Source organism: Megalobrama amblycephala, linkage group LG24 (assembly GCF_018812025.1).
Source record: "Megalobrama amblycephala isolate DHTTF-2021 linkage group LG24, ASM1881202v1, whole genome shotgun sequence".
In the NCBI taxonomy this organism is placed as follows: Eukaryota; Metazoa; Chordata; class Actinopteri; order Cypriniformes; family Xenocyprididae; genus Megalobrama; species Megalobrama amblycephala.
This window is the reverse complement of record NC_063067.1, coordinates 31,230,154-31,255,361: the sequence shown is the minus strand read 5'-3', so window position 1 is coordinate 31,255,361 and position 25,208 is coordinate 31,230,154. Positions and strand designations below refer to the sequence as shown.

General features: G+C 36.7%; 1 protein-coding gene across 1 annotated transcript in view; it reads left to right on the top strand.

The window, feature by feature from the left end:
- lama5 (laminin, alpha 5) overlaps positions 1 to 25,208 on the top strand; it is a 143,838-nt gene that overhangs the window by 70,575 nt on the left and 48,055 nt on the right. The window contains 24 exon segments of the mRNA XM_048177262.1: positions 70 to 207; positions 4,042 to 4,176; positions 4,256 to 4,302; positions 4,304 to 4,391; positions 4,469 to 4,606; positions 4,701 to 4,753; positions 7,058 to 7,157; positions 7,726 to 7,778; positions 7,866 to 7,971; positions 8,052 to 8,151; positions 8,246 to 8,402; positions 10,839 to 10,977; positions 13,945 to 14,087; positions 14,167 to 14,270; positions 14,354 to 14,507; positions 16,846 to 17,009; positions 18,394 to 18,508; positions 18,603 to 18,700; positions 20,380 to 20,572; positions 20,739 to 20,865; positions 20,948 to 21,087; positions 21,181 to 21,296; positions 22,764 to 22,975; positions 23,057 to 23,258. Coding sequence (XP_048033219.1) covers positions 70 to 207; positions 4,042 to 4,176; positions 4,256 to 4,302; positions 4,304 to 4,391; positions 4,469 to 4,606; positions 4,701 to 4,753; positions 7,058 to 7,157; positions 7,726 to 7,778; positions 7,866 to 7,971; positions 8,052 to 8,151; positions 8,246 to 8,402; positions 10,839 to 10,977; positions 13,945 to 14,087; positions 14,167 to 14,270; positions 14,354 to 14,507; positions 16,846 to 17,009; positions 18,394 to 18,508; positions 18,603 to 18,700; positions 20,380 to 20,572; positions 20,739 to 20,865; positions 20,948 to 21,087; positions 21,181 to 21,296; positions 22,764 to 22,975; positions 23,057 to 23,258 — 3,022 coding nt within the window.

Below are 25,208 nucleotides of genomic sequence, written 5' to 3'. Positions count from 1 at the left end.
GAGCACAGTATACCACCCAAACACAAAAGCAATGCAAACATGCACATATTCTCGCTCTCTTCCCCCCAGGCTGTCAGTGTTCAGGCCAGGGTTGCCTGGATGGGTCCTGTGATGCAGTAACGGGCCAGTGTGTTTGTCGGAGCGGGTTTCAGGGGTATTCATGCGAGCAGTGTGCGCCCGGCTACTTCAACTACCCATTATGCCAATGTGAGTGCTTGCCAACTCTAATCTCACTGAGCTCCAAAATCCCCTATGAGTACTGCCAAACCATGAACTTCACAATACAGCCACAAATAAACTGTTTCCTGTGAATTCTTTTACTGCTTAATTTGGCAAATATCACTTTTTTAAAAAGACCAAGCTTCTGCGCACATACACACTCAAACATGCAAAACTAAACACGTAAATGAATGGCAAGAATGCATTAAAGGTATTCGGGTTTCAGTAGGAAAGGTGTCATTTAAGCGGCCCCTAAAGTAATAATAAACAATTTTTACAACGGAAGCGATTCATTCAAAAACCTACTTTAGCTCGATAAGAATTTTCCTGTTGTCACTGTGAAGCTGCTTTGAGACAATATATATTGTGAAATGAGCTATATAATTGAAGATGACTTGACTTGACTAAAATTTGACCCTGTTTACATACTCAACACTCATTCTTGGTCTTATTGTGCATGATTCATCAGTGCACATTTTAAAATGTGAGCTAACTTTCTCCACCTTTCCTTTTTGGCTTTTGGTTTTTGGCTGATATTACTCATTTGATTGACTGAGTGCTGAAATAGCATTCCTGTAGCAATGGGACTTTTCACTGTTTATATCACACTGCTTGTCTAAATTTGCACATTCACAGACTGTTAGCTTGTTACTCTGTGTATTAGTGGTGGTTTTTCAGTGATTCTTCTGCAGTTTAAATCATTATTCCAGTCTTTTGAATCTTTCACTTAGCCAATTAATTCGAAACACTGATTCATTCTGAAACAAAACAAGTGACTGCCTTTATAAATGAGTCATTTGGATCATTCTTTCAACCAAGTAGATTAGTTCAAAAACATGGATTCATTCAAGAATGAAACAACTGACTGTCTTTATGAGTCACTTTACTCAACTGACTCTTTCAAAAACAGAATCATTCAGCAACAAAACAAGTGACTAGTTGTGTCCCAAATGACGCACTATACTCTGTGCATTTATACACTATTTAAAGGGTTAGTCCAAAAATGACTATTCACACTATTTATACAAAATAGCATTGAAATAGTGTGTAAGTACACAAATTGAGCCGTATATACTGTATTTAGTCACTGATTCTTTTGCTCAACTAATTTGTTCAAAGACACTGATTCATTCCGGAATAAAAGAAGAGTCTGTTTTAATAAGCGAGTCACTTGAATCATTCTCTCAACCAAATAGGTTTGTTCAAAGACATTAATTCATTCAGGAACAAAACAAGTGACTGTTTTATTAGTCATTTATTCTTGTACTCAACTGACTTGTTCAAAAACACTAAACCATTTAGGAACAAAACAAGTGACTATCTTGATAAGTGAGCCATTGAATCATTCACTCAACCAGGGGTGTGTTTCCCGTACAATGACGTAACTCGCTGCTTCACTGCCATAGTATGATGCATCGTTAATAGATCAACTAGCTAGTCATGACTCATTCTTACATTCTAGTGCACGTTTCAAAAATAGTGCTTTAAATCTCTTGACAAACTAAAATATGTAAATGACATTTGTATATATTCGAAATTAAAGATATACATTGTACTTAATGTCAGCTTGCTTATTTTGCTCAAGATAACGATTTATTAAGTCCACATGTCATAAAATCAGGAAACTATGGGCCCTATAATACACCCGGCGCAATGCGACGCAAGGCGCAGCGCAAGTGTGTTTGCTAGTTTGCGTCCGGCGCCGTTCGCGTTTTCCCGTTCAGCGCCACGTCCTTAAATTAGTAAATGCATTTGCGCCAGTTAGTGCACCCATGGGCGTGCTGGTCTAAAAAAGAGGTGTGTTCAGGCGCATTGCCGGCGCATTGCTATTTTAAGGAGCTGAAAATAGACTGCGCTATAGACCAACTCAAACCTGGTCTAAAGTCAGTGGCGCAATATTTTTTTGTTAGAGCCCGTTGGTAGAAACTGCGCCTCTGGGCGCGTCCACAGTGCGCGTTGACTTTGCTTATTACACACAGGGATGCGCATCACACAAACATGCCAAATATTAAAAACAAAAGGATTACAGTGTAAAAGAATATTATTGTGTAGGCTACATAAATATAAAAATGTAATGATGAATAGTCATTGCGTGTATTAGAATTAGGCTACCTATTTTCAATTCAGCCTATTACTACTTATAATGATGAACGAAATTGGCTAATTAATTGAACAATCGTGCCAATACACACACATACAGTACAGTCCAAAAGTTTGGAACCACAAAGATTTTTAATGTTTTTAAAAGAAGTTTCGTCTGCTCACCAAGGCTACATTTATTTAATTAAAAATACAGTAAAAAAACAGTAATATTGTGAAATATTATTACAATTTAAAATAACTGTGTACTATTTAAATATATTTGACAAAGTAATTTATTCCTGTGATGCAAAGCTGAATTTTCAGCATCGTTACTCCAGTCTTCAGTGTCACATGATCCTTCAGAAATCATTCTAATATGCTGATTTGCTGCTCAATAAACATTTATGATTATTTCAATGTTGAAAACAGTTGTGTACTTTTTTTTTCAGGATTCCTTGATGAATAGAAAGTTCAAAAGAACAGCATTTATCTGAAATACAAAGCTTCTGTAGCATTATACACTACCGTTCAAAAGTTTGGGGTCAGTAAGAATTTTTATTTTTATTTTTTTGAAAAGAAATTAAAGAAATGAATACTTTTATTCAGCAAGGATGCATTAAATCAATCAAAAGTGGCAGTAAAGACATTTATAATGTTACAAAAGATTAGATTTCAGATAAACACTGTTCTTTTGAACTTTCTATTCATCAAATAATCCTGAAAAAAAATATTGTACACAAATATTTTGTACAATTGTACACATTAAATGTTTCTTGAGCAGCAAATCAGCATATTAGAATGATTTCTGAAGGATCATGTGACACTGAAGACTGGAGTAACGATGCTGAAAATTCAGCTTTGCATCACAGGAATAAATTACTTTGTCAAATATATTCAAATAGAAAACAGTTATTTTAAATTGTAATAATATTTCACAATATTACTGTTTTTTACTGTATTTTTAATTAAATAAATGTAGCCATGTAAATAGCAATCCGCCATGGCGCGAGCGCATCCATAGATGACACTCTGATTGGTTTATTGAACGTTACGCCCATTACTCATTAAGAGAATAGGGACAACCCATTTCAAAAATGCGCCCCGGCGCACGGACCGTTTTTCCGTCGTTAAAATAGCAAAAGTGGATTTGGACACGCCCTGAGTGCACCTGCGCGTTTAGATCGTTAAAATAGGGTCCTATGATTCTAAGCACAGCTCGAGAGCTGTCGTTCCAACCACACAAGTTTGCGATGCAGTTTGCGAATGTTTGTTTGAAATATGGTTTCGGGAAACACCAAATCATTGAACTATGTAAGCAACGACGGAACTTGCGATGTTAGTTGGCTATCGATGCTTTTGGGAAACGCACCCCAGATCGTTTTCTTCACAAACATTGATTCACTTAGGTATGAGATTAGTGAGTCATTGAATCATTTACTCAACTGATTTGTTCAAAAACACTGAATCATTCAGGCAAAATTGTGTAAGTTAATCAGTCTTGACTATTAACTCAGTAGTAACTCCACTGTTGTCTGCAAACTCACACTCAGTTCTTGCTCCATTCTTGTATGGAATGCCCACTCACGAACCAGTCAAGTCACTTCCTACATTTGATCTCATTGAATATACTTTTCCACTCTGATAAATTTCACATATGTAAGATGGATTGCGAATGCATTTCATGTTGACTTAAAAATAAAGTTTGAATTTAATTTAATTTCTCTCTCTGTCTGTTTGTAGATTGTGGTTGCAGTGTTGTGGGCTCTTTGCCTGAGATGTGTGACGCGGTCGGTCAGTGTTTGTGCAGGCCGGAGTTCACTGGTCCTCGCTGTGAGGAGTGTCGCTCAGGGTTCCACTCGTATCCAAACTGCCAGGGTGAGACACACACAGTGAATATACATCAAGAATGGCTCTGTTTGTTTTATCTCAATTGTAACTTTATCCTTTTTCTCAGTGTGCACTTGTGACACTCGCACATCTTTGGACTCCAGCTGTAGTGTGTCAGGGTCAGTGTAACTGCAGACCCAACTACAGTGGCCCCAAATGTGACCAGTGTGCCCCCGGATACTACTCTTATCCCAGCTGCACACGTAAGTCACATGTCTCTTATCATGGTGGAAACAAGGGAAGGATTGTCTGCTGTAACAGGTGATTTTCTCTGTTTCAGCATGTCATTGTTCAGTGGAGGGCTCTCGCTTCAGTTCCTGTGATCCAGTGTCTGGACAGTGTGTGTGTCTGCCAAACATTGAGGGTCAGAGGTGTGATAGCTGCAGTTCTGGGTCATATGGCTTTCCCCTCTGCCAAGGTGATCTTGCATAGATGTTTGCTCAAACAAAATCCTGTTTATTAAATTCATTTACAATAGTTCTGATGTTGTTCTTTGTCTTTTTATGCTCTAGTCGGGACGTGTAACCCAGCAGGCTCTGTTCATAATGATGTCCTGCCCACTGTGGTGAGCTTTATTGATCTTTTTCAATATTAATTATAGCTACATCCAGAATGGATTACTAGGATACTGAATATATGCATACTGCATGCTGTTTTATATATCAAGTACAGTGGGTACGGAAAGTATTCAGACCCCCTTAAATTTTTCACTCTTTGTTATATTGCAGCCATTTGCTAAAATAATTTAAGTTCATTTTTTTTCCTCATTAATGTACACACAGCACCCCATATTGACAGAAAAACACAGAATTGTTGACATTTTTCCATATTTATTAAAAAAAAAAAAAAAAAAAAAAAACTGAAATATCACATGGTCCTAAGTATTCAGACCCTTTGCTCAGTATTTAGTAGAAGCACCCTTTTGATCTAATACAGCCATGAGTCTTTTTGGGAAAGATGCAACAAGTTTTTCACACCTGGATTTGGGGATCCTCTGCCATTCCTCCTTGCAGATCCTCTCCAGTTCTGTCAGTTGGATGGTAAACGTTGGTGGACAGCCATTTTTAGGTCTCTCCAGAGATGCTCAATTGGGTTTAAGTCAGGGCTCTGGCTGGGCCATTCAAGAACAGTCACGGAGTTGTTGTGAAGCCACTCCTTCGTTATTTTAGCTGTGTGCTTAGGGTCATTGTCTTGTTGGAAGGTAAACCTTCGGCCCAGTCTGAGGTCCTGAGCACTCTGGAGAAGGTTTTCGTCCAGGATATCCCTGTACTTGGCCGCATTCATCTTTCCCTCGATTGCAACCAGTCGTCCTGTCCCTGCAGCTGAAAAACACCCCCACAGCATGATGCTGCCACCACCATGCTTCACTGTTGGGACTGTATTGGACAGGTGATGAGCAGTGCCTGGTTTTCTCCACACGTACCGCTTAGAATTAAGGCCAAAAAGTTCTATCTTGGTCTCATCAGACCAGAGAATCTTATTTCTCACCATCTTGGCAAACTCCATGCGGGCTTTCATGTGTCTTGCACTGAGGAGAGGCTTCTGTCGGGCCACTCTGCCATAAAGCCCCGACTGGTGGAGGGCTGCAGTGATGGTTGACTTTCTACAACTTTCTCCCATCTCCCGACTGCATCTCTGGAGCTCAGCCACAGTGATCTTTGGGTTCTTCTTTACCTCTCTCACCAAGGCTCTTCTCCCCCAATAGCTCAGTTTGGCCGGACGGCCAGCTCTAGGAAGGGTTCTGGTCATCCCAAACATCTTCCATTTAAGGATTATGGAGGCCACTGTGCTCTTAGGAACCTTAAGTGCAGCAGAAATTTTTTTGTAACCTTGGTCAGATCTGTGCCTTGCCACAATTCTGTCTCTGAGCTCTTCAGGCAGTTCCTTTGACCTCATGATTCTCATTTGCTCTGACATGCACTGTGAGCTGTAAGGTCTTATATAGACAGGTGTGTGGCTTTCCTAATCAAGTCCAATCAGTATAATCAAACACAGCTGGACTCAAATGAAGGTGTAGAACCATCTCAAGGATGATCAGAAGAAATGGACAGCACCTGAGTTAAATATATGAGTGTCACAGCAAAGGGTCTGAATACTTAGGACCATGTGATATTTCAGTTTTTCTTTTTTAATAAATCTGCAAAAATGTCAACAATTCTGTGTTTGTCTGTCAATATGGGGTACAGCCATTTGCTAAATCTTAATCTTAAATGATCTTAAATGATTTTAGCAAATGGCTGCAATATAACAAAGAGTGAAAAATTTAAGGGGGTCTGAATACTTTCTGTACCCACTGTATATGTTATAAAATATTTTGTGAAGTATGCAGCAAAATTTCAGTAGTGGTATGGCACATTATCACGTGTGGTGTCCCATTTGTGTTGTATTTTTTAAAAAAAGAAATACTGTATTCAGTAAGGGCGCATTAAACTGTTAAAAATTTGCATAATGTTGCAGGAGATTTTTACAAAATAAATGCTGTTCTTTAAAACTTTCTATTCATCAAATAATCCTAAATAAAAGTATTGTGTTTTCCACAAAAATATCAAACAGCACTGTTTTCAACATTGATAATATAAGAAATGTTTCATCATATTAGAATGATTTCTGAAGGATCATGTGACACTGAAGACTGGAGTAATGATGCTGAAAATTCAGCTTTGATCACTGGATATAAATTACATTTTAAAATATATTCAAATAGAAAACTATTATTGTAAATTGTAATATTATTTCTCTATTTTTGATCTAAAAAAATCATATCTTTTACATAGTTACTTTTTAATTAATGCTGTTTTTGAGGATCTTGGCCTTTTACAAACATTTTTTCTTAGTCCCGACTCTCAATGCTTGTTTTTTTATACTTCAGGGCTCCTGCGAGTGTCTGCCGAATGTAGAAGGGGTGGCGTGTGATCGCTGTAAGCCTCTCTACTGGAATCTTTCTCCTGATACAGTCTATGGATGCTCAAGTAAGAGAAAAGTTTGGACACACAGCACAAAATGCTGTTTTAAGTGATTGGGGCTACATGCAGACAAACAACTGCCATTTTGTTAGCTATTCTGACCAATCAGACTCAGTATTTTTTTGAATCTGTAGCTTGTTAGTAAACTGCATATACAGTCAAACTAAAATTTATTCAAACACCTTGAACATTTCATTCATTATTACAGTTTTTTCACTATAGTTTAAAAAGTAGTAATAAAATATGACAAGATCTCAGAGTTAAACTGTCAGAAAAAAAAAAAACTTAATTATGTCAGATAACACTTTAGCAAAACATGGTCAGGTCAAAGTGTCTGAATAATTTTTGGTTCCAAATTTTTAGCAATTTTACTGTATGAAGAATTTTTGGGTATAATATGTCACAGTTTACTTTATTTTGCTATCCTCACTTACATAAATGAACTATAGTGTCCTGCACCCACTAGTAAACATGTATAAAATACGTCTGAATAATTTTTAGTTTTACTGTATAATAATAATAATAATAATGGATTATATATTTATGCTAATGTATATTCTGATTGATTCTGCAGCCTGTGACTGTAACACAGCAGGAACACTGAGCGAGGTTGCAGAGTGCACTCAGGTATGGAAATATTTCCAGTGATAGCTCCATCTTACAAATGCAATTCCAAGAGCAAAGTTAACAAACACCCATCTGTGTGTGAATCAGAGCACCGGCCAGTGTTTCTGTAAACCCAATGTGTGCAGTGGCACATGTAGCGTGTGCAAGGATGGATACTTCAGCCTTCAAAGTAACAACTACTTTGGGTGCCAAGGTACAAACTCAATCCCAAGCAGACATTATCAACACTTCAATGAAGAGATGGGTTAAACTCTCGTCCCTGTGTGCATGCAGGCTGTCAGTGTGACATTGGAGGCTCAGTTGGGCAGGCATGTGATCAGAGACAGGGGCGGTGTCGATGCAGACCCAATGTGGAGGGACCCAAATGCAATCAGTAAGTGATGAGGAAAAGCACACACAGATGTAGAAGTGTGCACTAATCACTTTTATGTGTGGGCGGCTGTCATCACTCTCATGTGCTTGTTTAGACCACGGCCGGATCATTACTTCCCAGACCTGCACCATATGAAGTTTGAGGTGGAGGACGGAACCACAATGGATGGACGTCCGGTGAGGTTTGGTTACAATCCTCTAGAGTTTGAGAGCTTCAGCTGGAGGGGGTACGCACAGATGTCCCTCATACAGGTGAGACACACACACTTATGAGACTTAATGTTTGGAAGCTTGAAATCATGTTTTTTTATTATTATTATAAATGGTAAATAGTAATATAATATAATATAATATAATATAATATAATATAATATAATATAATATAATATAATATAATATAATATAATATAATATAATATAATATAATATAATAATTGTTATTATTATTAATCTTTACTAATAATTGTATACATTAAAAAAAATTATAACAACATTACTGAATGGTAAATAATAATAGCAAATTGCTGTAATATTAATAAAATATATACTATTAATAAAACAAAATTACAATAGCATCAATAATAATAATATTACAATCTATTAGGGGTGTTACGGTACATGTATTCGCCCCGAACCGTCATGGTTTAGTGCATCCAGTCAGATGATGAATACAGTCAGTCTCACTCCAATCCAGAAGGGGGCGCACGGTAATGCAACGCTGTTTGCTAACCGCCACAACAGGAAAAAGTGCAGAAGAACAAGAACAGACAATCTATGCAAAGATATTTTATGTGTAATCTTTCAACCAGTGTTTCAACCGCGAAAAAAAATAAATAAAACAGCTTGAGAATAATATCCCATGTAGCATTACATTTACCTCAGGCAAGTCATTTAGTGTCCACAGCATGTTGGACATTTTTTTTTATCCTTAAGAAAATGCTAATTATAATTGAATTTATTTAAAGAGAAAGACACAATTTGTTTAATAAAGCACTGTTTAATAAAAAAAAGAAGCAATTTTATGTTTAGTTGTCTCCCCCTGCTGGACCGAACCATGACTTCAATACCGAGGTACGTACTGAACAGTCATGTTTGTGTACCGTTACACCCCTACAATCTGTTATTATTCCATATTGTGTATTATAGCGATTTGTGTAATTTTACTTTTTTGTAAAGCACATAAAGTCGACATTAAATCAAAATTTAATCATGAAACATTTGTAAATGTCTTTGTAATCTAAATGTAATCATCAAAATGTAACAACATTGCTGATGTCACCAAGCCCACTCATTTCAGTCCGTTCCCAACTTTTTAATTTGTACAATGGACAATTTTATTTTGTACAACATCAAATCCTAGTCTAGATTTTTTTTTCTTGTTGGGTATCTAGGAAGTATGTCACATTACAGAAGTAAAATATGTTACGAATGCTTAGATACTGTGATAATATTAAATATAATGTGAATAAATATGACTTATTTTAAATTTAAAATTAATTTAAAGCTGCAGTCTGTAACTTTTTTTCATTAAAAATGATCCAAAATCAATTTTTGAGCAAGTACATAACTAGCCAGTGTTCAAAACTATCTCCTTACCTTAGCCCGATTCACAACGGTAAGCTTGTAATAATAATTTAAAATAGAAAATCGGTACTGGTGGGTTTCCGCGGGAAATTCCAGCATGCAGCCGTTTGTCTTTGCGTCATTACATCACATCTGTAAACAGAAAGGAAGGAGTCCCAGCTCGGTTAGTATTGCCCTGCTAGGCTTTATGGCATGTGACGGATCATTTATAGCCTTTTCTACAGCAGCTGCAATAATTAAACTTCATTTTGATGGTGGATTGTAATCCAGAAAGATCCAAATGACAATCATCAGTGGCAACTGGAGATTCACCCGTAGCCAAAAGCAAAAGACTTCGGAAATTGAAATCTACAGCTAACGCTAATACACACTAAATACACAGTCACACAATGCTGATGTTGTTAACATTAACAATTTGAAAACAAAGTATAACAATAATAATAATTTATTAGTAATTATAAATTAACTAATTATATAATAAATATAATTAGTTTGACGTGATCCGAGCGATCATTAGATTAATCACCATTGACAGCTCGATTGTAATGCTTTTTTCTCAGTTAGTCAGAACAAAAGTGGCAGAAATGTTACTTACTTGTTCATTTTCCATTGAAAATTCCTACTTTGGTCATACTTCAAGACTACAATCTGTGATTCTGAAGTACAGTATCCACACCGGTGCGGTGACTGACAGCAAACATTAGATTCATCCGCTGAGGAGTCGAGCCGATGCACAACCCACGTAAAAAGAATAATTCTGCAAATTACTGCAATTTCAGGTTTCAAACAGAGGTGGCGACAAAGAGGCAAAACTTACGGACTGCAGCTTTAATACAAAGTGTTATTATTATTTTGTAAAGATGAAGATGTTCAAGTTCATGCATGTTTGTAAATTTGTGTAAAGTTTGTGCAAAATGTGACTGTGATGTGTCATTGAAATGTGCCGCGTCTTTGGCTTGGCTGAGGGCTTTGATCGAGGCTTTTGATTGGTGCTGCTTGCATACATTGGCTGCTGTGTTGGGCTGTAGTGCTGGTTGGTGGTGGTTTAAAGGAACAGCTTTGCAATTGTCTCTCTGTTGTGGGCCGTTCTTTCTCGCTCTCTAGCCTCGTGTTCTGGTTGAGGTGGTGGTTGGCTCTCCAGACCTGTTTCATGTGGTCTTGCACTATGTCAACCGCGGGGGCGTGGACGTGAGGGGGCGGGTCTCTGTGATTGAGGATGGCAGACACTTCCTCTGTGGGAACTGTAAGTCTTTGAGCACTCCTCTGTTTTAATTCTCCATCTTTCTAACTTCCTCACTTCTTTGCTCTCTGAGCTGGTGACTTTCTGTCCTCCTTCATCCTCTCTTTACAAACCCTCCTTCTCCCCATGTTCAAGACACACTCACAGCGCAGCCTGCATCTCAGGTCTATCACATGATCACACACAGAAAGCCACAGTTCAGGTCTTTAACACAGGCCTTATGTGCTGTACACCCTCCCCTCCTCTTTCCCTCTCTCTCCTCTTCTTGTCTTCCTTGTCCTCCATCTCAGAATACGGTTAAAATGATGGTACACGTGCGTGAAGCAGATGTGTATCTCACGCGCTTCATCCTCAGATATGTAAACACGCGGTCGGCCGTGTCGAACGGTAAAATCACAGCCTTTCAGAACAGCAGAAGAGGTACGTCTGACGGTTCAATGTGCCAGTCCTAGTTCTGAACTGTCATTGCTTTCTTTCTGTTAATTGAGGTTTGAACCTTTGACTATATTATTATTATTATTAATAATTACTCTGCTTTATCTATTTTAATCAAGTATTAAGGTTCACCCAAAAATGATTCTGTAATCATGCAAAACTGCACAACTTTCTTCTATTGAACCCAAAAGGAGAGTTTTAACAGCATGTCAAAGCTGCTCTTTTCCATACTATGAAAACTCTAAATATGACAAAAAGGCATTATAACATTACTATAAAAGTGGTCTATATGAAGCATCATGCCAGGTCATCAGTGATGTCAAATGCCATTGGTTCTTCAACATGAAAAATTAAGCTTAAAAAAATGAACCTAAGAAATCTAACCAACAAACAATCAATATGAATATTAAAATACACAAAAATATAAAAAAGCCTAAATAAACTATTAATGGTCACAAAATTGATTCTGTTTATTTATTTATTTATTTATTCTGTTTGTCTTTTATATTGGTATTGTATTGGTAAATTATTCCATCACTTCCTTAACTGAGAATGATGACTGCCCAAAACTAGTTTTACATCTTGGTATGCTAAAATGACTTGTTGCATTCCTTTCCTCTTGTTTTGTTATGAATGACATACATTTAGGAAAAACTTAATTGCACATTTAAAATTTAAAATTAAGAACTGCATAAAAAGTTTCAATTTTTTTTTTTTTTTTTTTTGTAAAAACACTACTGGTTTATTAGCTGGTTAAGAAGCCTGACTCCAAATAGTCACAAAATACGATAAATGTGTTAAAATTATCGCATACATATATAATTGGCTGCTTTAATAGGTGTATAAAGGCTAATCATACAGATTTAGATTTGTTCTAATAGTTTTAGGGGGCTTTTACACAACACTGTTTTCAACAAAAAATGGAAAATTTTTATGTGTTTTTGCGACAGTGGCGTGGGCCTGAAAATGCAAACTTTTAATAACGGGTTTCACAGTGAAAATGTGAAAAAGACAGAAACATGACTTTGTGAAAATGTGACGTAATGCGGATGGGTATTACTGTACATGTTCAGTCTATAGGCGCATGATGTTTCTTTACAAAGTGACATCGCCAACTACTGGTCTGGCAGCAGAATACAGTGTTTTTTCTCATGTGAACATGGATCGTTTTAACAACGTTGTCGACTGTACTCGAAAAACACAAAGTAAAAACTGTTCCGTTTTTAGTGCATCGTTGTCATGTAAACGTACCCTTACGTCATGTTTAAAGGTGCCCTAGAATCAAAAGTTGAATTTTCCTCGGCATAGTTGAATAACAAGAGTTCAGTACATGGAAATGACATACAGTGAGTCTCAAACACTGTTGTTTCCTCCTTCTTATATAAATCTCATTTGTTTAAAAGACCTCTGAAGAACAGGCGAATCTCAACATAACACCGACTGTTACGTAACAGTCGGGATCATTAATATGTACGCCCCAATATTTGCATAAGCCAGCTCATGTTCAAGGCATTAGACAAGGGCAGCCAGTATTAACGTCTGGATCTGTGCACAGCTGAATCATCAGACTAGGTAAGCAAGCAAGAACAACAGCGAAAAATGGCAGATGGAGCAATAATAACTGACATGATCCATGATATCATGATATTTTTAGTGATATTTGTAAATTGTCTTTCTAAATGTTTCGTTAGCATGTTGCTAATGTACTGTTAAATGTGGTTAAAGTTACCATCGTTTATTACTGTATTCACGGAGACAAGAGCCGTCGCTATTTTCATTTTAAACACTTGCAGTCTGTATAATTCATAAACACAACTTCATTCTTTATAAATCTCTCCAACAGTGTAGCATTAGCCGTTAGCCACAAACTCATTCAGAATCAAATGTAAACATCCAAATAAATACCATACTTACGCGATTAGACATGCTGCATGACGAACACTTTGTAAAGATCCATTTTGAGGGTTATATTAGCTCTGTGAACTTTGTTTATGCTGTTTAAGGCAAGCGCGAGCTCCGGGGGCGGGGAGCACGAGATTTAAAGGGGCCGCAACCTATATATCGGTGCATAGTTAATGATGCCCCAAAATAGGCAGTTAAAAAAATGATAAAAAAAAATCTATGGGGTATTTTGAGCTGAAACTTCACAGACACATTCAGGGGACACCTTAGACTTATATTACATCTTGTAAAAAAACGTTCGATGGCACCTTTAATGTTTTAATTTTGATTTTTGGAGTTTATTAGTATTCATTTTACTCTTGTACGTTTATTGTATGGCAAAGAGCAGCTGGGACATTCTGCTAAACATCTCCTTCTGTCTTTCACAGAAGAAAGAAAGTCTCCATGAGTAAATGATGACAGTTTTTTAATTTTAAATTAACTATTCTTTTAGTACAACAATTAATATCTTGATATTAATAATTAATAAAAAAAATATGTAACTTTGTAACAAAGTTTAGAGACATGCCATGTTTTATTGATTCATCAAATGCTCCATCTCCATAAACCAGATCTCCATTCTTCTCTTTGCAGGCTCTGAGCAGTCTAAACAGATCGTCTTTGCACCCAGTTCAGAACCCACATTTGTGAACGTGCCTCAGAATAGTTTTGTGGAGCCATTTGTCTTGAACCCGGGAACCTGGACTGTGATTATTGAGGCGGAGGGCATTCTGCTGGTAGGACCCCCTCTTAACATGCTCTCTACATTATTATGAACAAGCGCTGGATACACTGTCTGTCTCTTTCTTTCTTCAGGACTACCTGGTGCTTTTGCCCAGTGCCTATTATGAGGCTCCTATCCTGCAACTTCAAGTGACTGAACCCTGTTCATACAGCAACACACAGGCCGCAAGTCAAAAGTCAGTAGTCCAGTGTACATATGTCTTGTGTATACCTGTTAATGTGCAATGTGACTGTAGTAATCTGTCTTTTGTGTGTTTAGCTGTCTGCAGTACATGTATCTGTCTCTGGAGGAGTTCCCAACCATCTCCAGTAATGATGCCAGCTGCAGGTCTGATAATCACCTGCCCAGACCCTGCCACACTGAAAAGATCACCCCTCGCCATCCCAGCATGGCCATCTGCAGCGGCAATGATGTAAGCACATAGATTGAAACAATAGCTATGTTTCCATCCACAGTTGCAAATTTAATTTGAACACAAAAATGAAATTTTGCATAAAACATTTGCAAATAAAGCAGCGTTTCCATCCAATGAGTCTAAGAGAACAAAATTGTCACTTCCTGATAAACTGGCATTAAAAACCACTAAGAAAAATGGAATAGGCTGCAAAGTCACTTCATATAATAACTTTCATATAGCCTATAATAAATGAATTTTATTATAAAAAACACAAAACACTGTCATGCTATCTTGGTTTCGGTATCTTGTCGTGTAAGACAGTTCTGGGAGGTAATTATACCGAACCACTTCGACGACAGACTTTGTTCAGGCATTTCAGATGCTATGCAACGAGATCTGTCCACTGGTTGTCCCAGTTATGCCGTCCCATCGCAAAGTCACATGACTTGTTTGATGCGCATCGAGGAATTTATTCAGTAAATGTGTTTCCGTCGTAGTTTATTCTTATCGGATACAATTTTTTCCGATTCAGTTGAGTGCATATGTTTTTTATGCACATCCTGGCATTTCCATCCAGCATTTTTTTTATGCGATACCCAAAATGTGCATAAAAATAGGTGGATGGAAACATAGCTAATGTTGTCAAATTTAGACAGTGTAAGTAAGTTCTCACCAACACTACCATTCAAAACTTTGGACTCGTACATTTTTACGTTAATACTTCTCTTCAGCAATGATACATTAAATTGATCAAAATTGAAAGTAGAGGCATTTATAATGTTCCAAACTCTTTCAATTTCAAATAAATGGTGTACTTTTGAACTTTCTATTCATAAATGAATAATGAAAAAAATTTATCATGGTTTTCACAAAAATATTAAGCAGCGCAACTGTTTTTAACATTGATAAGAAATGTTTCTTGAGCATCAAATCATCATATTAGAATGATTTCTGAAGGATCATGTGACATTGAAGACTGGAGTAATGGTGCTGAAAATTCAGCTTTGATCACAGAAATAAATTACATTTTAAAATATATTCAAATAGAAAACAGTTATTATAAATTGCAATATATTTCACAATATTACTGTGTTTACTGTATTTTTGATCAAATAAATGCAGCCTTGGTGAGGATAAGAGACTTCTTTCACAAACATAAAAAACTTACCAAATCCAAACTTTTAAACATTAAAGAGGGGTCTCACACACAGTTTCTGCCAATCTCATGTTAATCTTGAGTACCTATAGAGTAGTAGTGCATCCTTCATATCTCTGAAAAGTCTTTAGTTTTATCATATTTATAAAAGATACATACGCTGTACCGAGTCTTTCCGAAAACAGCCGAGCGCCTGGAGGCGTGCCGTGTGAGCGGAGCTAAAGAGTAACGAGCACGCGCAGCTTTTGCATAGCGAAGCTATCAATGGTCAGCTAAAGAAATGTATGTTGAATCACTATAATGAATATAGTGTATAGTGAATGATGAATAATGAATTCACTACGTTCGTGTTGTTTACATTATATGCACTTATAGGTGCCTATTGCCAACAAAACAGACATTTGATGCAGTTTTACTCACTACCTGCGAATCTGACTCATGACCGGGATCATTATCGCTGTGACCGCTCCATCCTTTAGTTTCAAACGATCTGTAAATCCAGTGTAGAACTAGACCTTGTTTATGAAACCATAAGCGCCGATCCTGAGGGCTCGAGCAGCCACGGAAAAACACAAGATGTTCTCCTTTCGTTTTAACCAATAAAAAAGTGATTGCAACTTTCAGACTCGATTTTATCCTTATTTTGATTGGTTTCTGTGGTTATCTTAATGACAAATGTCGAGAGCGCATCAATGTAATGCGTGAGCACAAATCTCTCAGCTCCATTTAACGCTGGGTTCTTTGGGAAGCAAGGTTATCTTTCCCTCACAACCAAAAACACACTTCTTTGGTGACATTGTTGATTTCATGGTCTAAAAACAAAGTGACAAATCTTTCTCGAGCAAGTCCTGAGCAGCGCTGCCGATGGCTTCCATAACTCGAACAAAGCGTGTTGATGGACGTGCTCTTGCTCTCTCGCTCTGGTCGATGTGTGCGCATCCTTATCCGGGAGAAGTGCCCGTACAAGGAATTCCACACTTTATTACATAATAAAGGCCCATACTCGAAAAAAGGGCGAAGTTTGTGAGGAATCAGAAGAGTATACTCCTTTATACATCCAACTCGTGTGTTGAAACTTTGGCCATGTTTAGCATGAGAATCCAACTCTTTAACAGTGTAAATAAGTCAGAATGCATGAAATAGCATTACACCCCCCCTTTAATATATAAGTAAATGAAATCCTATTTGTGTGTTCAGATGAACGTTCAGCTGCGTGGCCGTGTTCCTGTCCCTGGAGAGTATGTGTTGGTGGTCGAGTACGCCAGTGAAGATCAAGCTCCTCAAACTCTCACAGTGTCTGTCAACTCACGGGGTGAACCCACTCACCAAGAGCAAATCACACTGCTCCACTGCAAATACAGGTCTGCCCTTTCTGTTCAACCTGCTCTTTTGTGCTTCAGGTTTTCTCACTCAACTTGCATTGGTCATATTCTGTAATTTTGCAGCATTTTAGGTTTTCACCCTGAGGTCCATTTCTAGTCAAGTTTTTTTTTTTTTTTTATCAAAACAGTGTTTAGTTTACATTAAAGGTGCCCAAGAATGCTTTTTCACAAGATGTAATATAAGTCTAAGGTGTCCCCTGAATGTGTCTGTGAAGTTTCAGCTCAAAATACCCCATAGATTTTTTTAAATAAAATTTTTTTTAACTGCCTATTTTGGGGCATCATTAACTATGCACTGATTTTTTCAGCGCGCCGCCCCTTTAATTCGCGTGCTCCCTGCCACACGAGCTCTCGATTATATTACAGCACATTTACAAAGTTCACACAAGCTAATATAACCCTCAAATGGATCTTTACAAGATGTTCGTCATGCATGCTGTATGCATGCTTCGAATTATGTGAGTAAAGTATTTATTTTGATGTTAATATTTGATTCTCTATGAGTTTGATAGTGCTCCGTGGCTAAAAGCTAATGCTACACTGTTGGAGAGATTTATAAAGAATGAAGTTGTGTTTATGAATTATACAGACTGCAAGTGTTTAAAAATGAAAATAGCGACGGCTCTTGTCTCTCGTGAATACAGTAAGAAACGATGGTAACTTTAACCACATTTAACAGTACATTAGACGAAACATTTAGAAAGACAGTTTACAAATATCACTAAAAATATCATGCTATCATGGATTATGTCAGTTATTATTGCTCCATCTGCCATTTTCGCTGTTGTTCTTGCTTACGTAGTCTGTTGATTCACCTGTACAGATCCAGACATTACTGGCTGCCCTTGTCTAATGCCTTTCATAATGTTGGGAACATGGGCTGGCATATGCAAATATTGGGGCGTACACCCCGACTGTTACGTAACAGTCTGTGTTATGTTGAGATCCGTGTGTTTTCCGGAAGTCTTTTAAACAAATGAGATTTACATAAGAAGGAGGAAGCAATGGAGTTTGAAACTCAGTGTTTGTCTTTTCCATGTACTGAACTCTTGTTATTCAACTATGCCAAGATAAATTCAATTTTTGAATCTAGGGCACCTTTAAATTAAACATGCTGTTTTTGATATCATACCTTTAAGACTTCTATATGACCTCTTTTAGCCACTTTGCATGTGAAATGAGTGATATTTATTGGTTTAATGTAACATCACTGCCTCAACAATTTTTAATGAGCTATTTTTACATATTCATCAAAAAATAAAGGAGATGACATATCCCATTTAATTGTCTTTTTCTGGTATTTTTTTCCACACTTGCTGATGGATTTCTGTGCGTGTGTGTGTCTCTGTGTGTGCGTGTGTAGTTTCCTGTGCCGTGCGGTGTCTATAGATGACATGAAGCGCGTGGCGGTCTTCAGTCTGTCCACAGAGGCTGATATCCAGCTTATTGCTGCTGACAGAAGAAGCAGTTTCTTCCTTGTGAGAAAGCTTTTCTGCTTGAATTCACCATAAAAGCTATTTGTGTCCAATGTAATCATGCCTTTTACAAGTGTGTGTTGGATTTCCCCTCCAGCACAAAGTGTTCCTCGTCCCTCGTGCTCAGTTCACCATGGAGTACCTGAAGCCCAGAGTTCACTGCATCAGCACGCATGGTCTCTTCTCTCCAGACAGGTGACTAACACAGACATCTTGTGAATCGTGAACAGCTTCAATCCCAACATTTTTGATTGTTGCATCATATGGCATCACACTTAAAAAACAACAACAAATGTTTTGAAGATTTTTCTTATTTTTTATTTTATCATAAATTTTTTGGTGCACAACTTTTCTAACTCTTTTACTAAAACACTTGTTTTGTACATAATTTTATTTTGAATTTTATTTTATTTTATTTAGGTGTGCAACTCTCTACACTCGCTTGTTTTTTGTTTTTGTTTTTTTTTAATAGATAATTTAATTTTGGATTTTTTTTGGATTTTTTTTATTTAATTTTTTTTAATTTTCAGATGTACAACTTTTCTACCCTCAAACACTTGTTTTGTAGATTTATTTTATTTTATTTTATTTTATTATTTTATTTAGGTGTGCAACTTTTTCTACTCTCAAGCAATTGTTTTGTAGATAATTTCATTATGGATTTTTTATTCTATTTTATCTTTAATTTTCGGGATTTTCTAACTTTTTCTACACTCAAACTAGTGGTGCAAGGGATCATAAAACTCACGGTATGAATCATATTATGCTTTTTGAATCACGAATCACGATCCATTTTTCGGATCAGCAAAAAAAATGTAAATAAAAAATTACACAACTAGAACTAAAACTTCACAAATTAGAAATTAGATTAATACAATTTAATAAAGTAAGGGACCACAAAACTCACGGTTCAGATCTTATGCTATTTTATTATGCTTTTTGAGTCATGGATCACGTCATTTTTCGGATCAGCAAAAAAAAAAAAAAATGAATAAAAAATTAAAGACAATTATAAAATAAATTAAAGTCAGTAATAAAATAATGGTACAGAATTTAGGTACAGAAATGTAATAATTAAATGTAAAAAAATGACAATGTATAGTGTTCACTATATGAATTAAATATAGATTAGTTTTTGTTAAAGCTGTGTGTTTTTTTGTTTTTTTTTGATTAACATTAATGACATAGACAGCAGCAGTTATTTATAGCAGGTATTATATAATTATTTTATAATGATACACATCCGATTTCAGTGCGAAAAAACACTTTATGAAAAGCCAAAATGTGCAAAATCTCAAAACACAGATTTGAGTTCTCTGTAGCATCTCCTTGTGCTTGAATGGTTTAAAATCACTTGAATGTTTAAATTGGCAAAACTTAGAAATGTGCAAATGATAAGCTTTCACACTATGATGGTTAAACTTTGCAGTTAATCTGAGAATCACATGCATTCCGAACCTTGGGGCCTGGTCCGAACGGATCACGGATCAACTACGATGTGTTACACCCCTAACTCAAACACTTGTTCAGTAGATTTTATTTTATTTTATTTTATTTTATTTTATTTTATTTTATTTTATTTTATTTTATTTTATTTTATTTTATTTTATTTTATTTTATTTTATTTTATTTTATTTTATTTTATTTTATTTTATTTTATTTTATTTTATTTTATTTTATTTTATTTTATTTTATTTTATTTTATTAAACTGCCTTGCAAGCACTGACCTTTCAGTAAATGCTGCCAATTTTAGACATATGACATATACCAGTTTCATGACATATGAATATGCTACATTACAGTTATAAGTACTAATACTACAATAGGGTTCCTCCTCCATAACGGTTCATGTTTTATATTCTCTGTTGTCCAGCGGCTCCTGCATCCCATCCCGTTTCCAGAATCCTCCTCAGTCTCTGGTCCTAAAAGAAGGTCAGGCTTCTTCTGTGCCGGAGTCAATTCTGGCTTCAGCCCCTGATCCCTCCCTTTATTCTGACAGACCAATGACCTCTAGGCCGCCAACCGCAGCTGATAACAGTGAACACGTGCTTCTGGACCCTAATCAGGTACCATTCAGGCCCATTACACTCTTATTGCTGTCCAACATCTGGTACTGTTTATTGCTTTAAATGAACCTCCATTTATCCATCCTGTGCCTCCTGTCATCTCTTTCTGATGCTTGAATGTTGATAAAAAGTCTTTTAATGGTCATTTGTCTGCATGATTTCCCAGAATGCTGTGGTGTATTCAACACGTGTACATGCACTGGGCCGTTATGTGTTCATCCTGCATTACCATCAGCCCCTGCATCCAACTTACAATGTCCAGGTCTATATCAACGGAGGACGCATATGGCAGGGTGAGCATTAAACAGATGCACACAGATTCGCTATTGAGTTTATGTTTAGCACTAAAATTAATGGTCACTCTTTGTTTTCCAGGCCACATCAATGCATCCTTTTGTCCACATGGTTACGGCTGTCGTAGTGTTGTTATGTCAGAGAACCAGATTATCCTGGATGTGACGGACCATGAGGTCATCCTGACCCTGCGTGTTCCTGACAGGAAGACACTGTGGCTGGTGAGTGTCAGTATGACATTTTCTAAAAGGTCATTTGAATTCAAGAATGACAATAATAATCGGACTTGTTTTTCTCTTGTGTTTGTGTATTAGGACTATGTGCTGGTGGTGCCAGAGAGCAGTTACAGCTCCAGCTTTTTGTCCGAGGAGCCTCTGGACAAATCCTACGACTTCATCAGCAACTGTGGACAAAACAGCTTTTATATCAAGTATGACACTACTAAATTTGGAAATGTGTAAGGATGCACCGATATAAAAGTTTCATGTTATGGCCTAAAATAGGAAAAAATGAATGAATGAATGTCAAATTGTCACCTTGGAGTTATAAGGTTCTATCTTCCATTTTTGTCAAAATTGAGTTATTCACATATTCTTATTCTGTGACAACTTTTTTACATTATGTGATTTTTTTTTAAAGACTTTTTTAGAAAACAAAAAGGTTCTATCTACAAAGGAGTGTGGAATGCAAGAACTTTGAAACTCAATATCTCAAAACTGCTCAGAATGCAGACAGAACCTTGTAATTCTAAGATGGATATTAAAATTAGATGCTATTTTTATAAATGGATGAAAAATATAAACATAAAAAAACAGTTACTTAAAAAATGAAAATGTTTACTTGGCAACTAACTGAAAAAAAATATGTTTAAGTACTAAAATTACTAACACTGAAATAAAAATAAATTAAAGATAGAGAGCAATATTAAGAAAAGCACAAAAAAAAACTAATAAAACTGACAAAAGCACATAACATAATGTCTAAACTTAAACTAAAATTAAAATAAAAACTAAAAATATGAAAATAAAAGCTAATTCACAATGTGAATAAATACTATAATAGTAAAATAGTATATAAATAATACTAAAATGAAGTGAATTTAGGCATCAAAACATATGCTAAAGACTATATTTAACAGTATTGTTTAAATATTAGTGTTTTTAGAGTTTTTTAAATTGATATAAATAATTTAAATGGAAAAACAGAGAAAATGACACAATTAAATATGCAAAAATGGTCGGCCAATAGCCTAGTGGGCAGCACGTTGACACGGCTACCCGGGTTCGAGTCCCGGTTCGTGGACCTTTCCCGATCTCTTCCCCTCTCTCTCTCCCAATTCTCTTCCTGTCAACTAACTGTCCTATCTCAATAAAAAAATTAATGTAAAAACGACTGGAAAAAAAAAAAAAAAAAAAAATATATATATATATATATATATATATATATATATATATATATATATATATATATAGAGAGAGAGAGAGAGATTTACTAAAGATTATATTAGTTATTATTTTATTATAAATTATATATTTTATTATTATATTGTATTATAAAACATTAGTATTTTTATAGTTTTAAATTTAGATAATTCATTCATTTTGAAAAAACAGAGAAAATGACACAAATATGTAAAAATGGTCTGCGGCAGTAGCCTTGTGGGCAGCGTGTCGATGCATAGTGCGGTTGCGTTTCAGGCGACCTGAGTTCGAGTCCCGGCTCTTGGACCTTTCATGATCCCTTCCCCTCTCTCTCCCAATTCGCTTCCTGTCAACTAACTGTCTTACCTAGGCAAACCCCCCCCCCCCCCAAAACAAAATGCACATATGTTCATGCACATAGTCTGCTATAACATTATTAGACTGCTCTCCATCCTAACATCCCTCTCTCTTCTCAGCCCTTCCACAGCCTCTCCGTTTTGCCGTAGCTCTGCCGTGTCTCTGTCTGCGTTCTTTAATAACGGTGCTGTGCCCTGCGGCTGTCACGAGGTGGGTGCGGAGAGCGACACCTGCGAGACCTTCGGTGGACAGTGCATGTGCAAACCCAACGTGATTGGCCGAGACTGTTCCCAGTGTGCCACGGGATACTACGGCTTCCCAAACTGCAAACGTGAGTATCATCTGCCACATGGTGGGACGATGGATTGACTGATTGATGGATTGATTGATGTTGTTTTCGTTTTCTCTCTAGCATGTAACTGCGGTACACGTCTGTGCGAGCCTGTCACAGGTGAGTGCATCTGTCCTCCACGGACCCTGCAGCCGGAATGTGTCACCTGTGAACCCCAGACGTTTGGCTGCCACCCTCTGGTGGGGTGTGAGATGTGCAACTGCTCCAGGCCTGGAGTGACTTCACTGGACATCAGCTGTGACACACACAACGGCCAGTGCAGGTACAGAACAGCAGGGCACACACACACACATATACTGCATGTTTTGGCCATGATACTCATGAGGTTGACCTTTTTTAAGGATCTGAACTTTTATGAATATGTGATTTGAAATTCAGTCTGCCTGAGGAATGTCGGTTTTGACATCCCTATAGACAGCAATGTCATAACCAATTTCAAGTCCCAGAAAGGTAGTAAAGACATCTTTAGTCCACGTGACTACAGTTAATGTTATGAAGCGATGAGAATACTTTTTGCATGCAAAAACAAAACAAGAATAACAACTTTATTCAACAATTTCTTCTCTTCCCTGTCAGTCTCCTATGCTATTGACATTGTAAACACAGTGCAGCGCTTCCGGGTTCTACGCCAGAATGCGTTTTTGCGTACAAAAACATGGTCTTTTCTACCTTTTCTGGGCCTTAAAATTGGGAATAACTTTGAGAGGCATCTGGGATTTCATCAAAAATATCTTAATTTTTATTCCGAAGTTGAACGAAGGTCTCACGGGTTTCATTTTTGTGTGAACTAACCCTTTAAGTTGAATCCCGTGCTCGTTCTCTTCATTTATAGGCAAAATGGCTAATTGTTTTATTTATATGAACTAGTAAATGAGTAAAATGAAAATTGGTGAAAATGTGCTTCATTTTATATATAGAAATAATTGTACAATTAAAGAAAATTAATGGTCCAATGAAAAAAGGACCATTGTAATTTGTTATTTTGTTCTTTTGATTTCGTGGTGAAATATGCCCTGGACAAGTTCATGATATTTGTGAGACTAAACGTGTCTGGTGTTTAAAGTCGATTCATTTGGATTGGAATTGAGTCAATGGATTGTTTACAACTGACCTTTTATGCCTGAGCCAAACTTTTTTTCTCTGAAGCGCTGCTTGAAGGACTGATATTATGAACCACTGTCTCTGGTTATAACAATACTGTCTATATAAGGATTAAGTGCAGGAATTCCAGAGGTATTTATTTTTAGGAGATTTTATTTCAGTGAATTAGCCGCACCGTCTCCTCATTAGGCAGTGTTTAAAATCCACAGGGATGCAGGATTTGATCTCCAGCGACTGTGAGCTGAAGAATTTCACCGGTCATCCCTGCACATAAATTATAACTGTTCATGCGTCATCCATTGAGGTCATGTTCATTAAATATAACTGGATAAATGAAAAATAACTATGGCAGTTTGGTTAGGTATAGTTGGAAAGAAAGTTTTAAGGCCACGACACACCAAGTCTACGTCAAAGAACTAGAGGTGACAGAAAGCTGTGCTCGAACAGACCCGCCCCCTTTAGTTACTGTTGCTATGTCCGACAAGCTGAACATCATAAGGAATGTTGTTTCAATCGTGGAAAGACGTCAGCACACACCATTTTTCAGGTTCAAGTCCACCTACATTGATCTGCTAACTCCCCTGACTGCTTTGTCAGACGAAATGGCGGATTCGGCATTATGATTGGTTAGATCGCCTGTCAATCAAACTCCTGGAGAAGGGTCGATTAGCATTAGGCGTTTTGCGCCTGCGTGTAAGGAAATATTTTCGTCATTCAAAAAGGGAAACCGAAACTAGGACTGCAGATATACAGTACAGTCCAAAAGTTTGGAACCACTAAGATTTTTAATGTTTTTAAAAGAAGTTTCGTCTGCTCACCAAGGCTACATTTATTTAATTAAAAATACAGTAAAAAACAGTAATATTGTGAAATATTATTACAATTTAAAATAACTGTTTTTATTTGAATATATTTGACAAAGTCATTTATTCCTGTGATGCAAAGCTGAATTTTCAGCATCGTTACTCCAGTCTTCAGTGTCACATGATCCTTCAGAAATCATTCTAATATGCTGATCTGCTGCTCAAGAAACATTGATTATGATTATTTTCAATGTTGAAAACAGTTGTGTACTTTTTTTTTCAGGATTCCTTGATGAATAGAAAGTTCA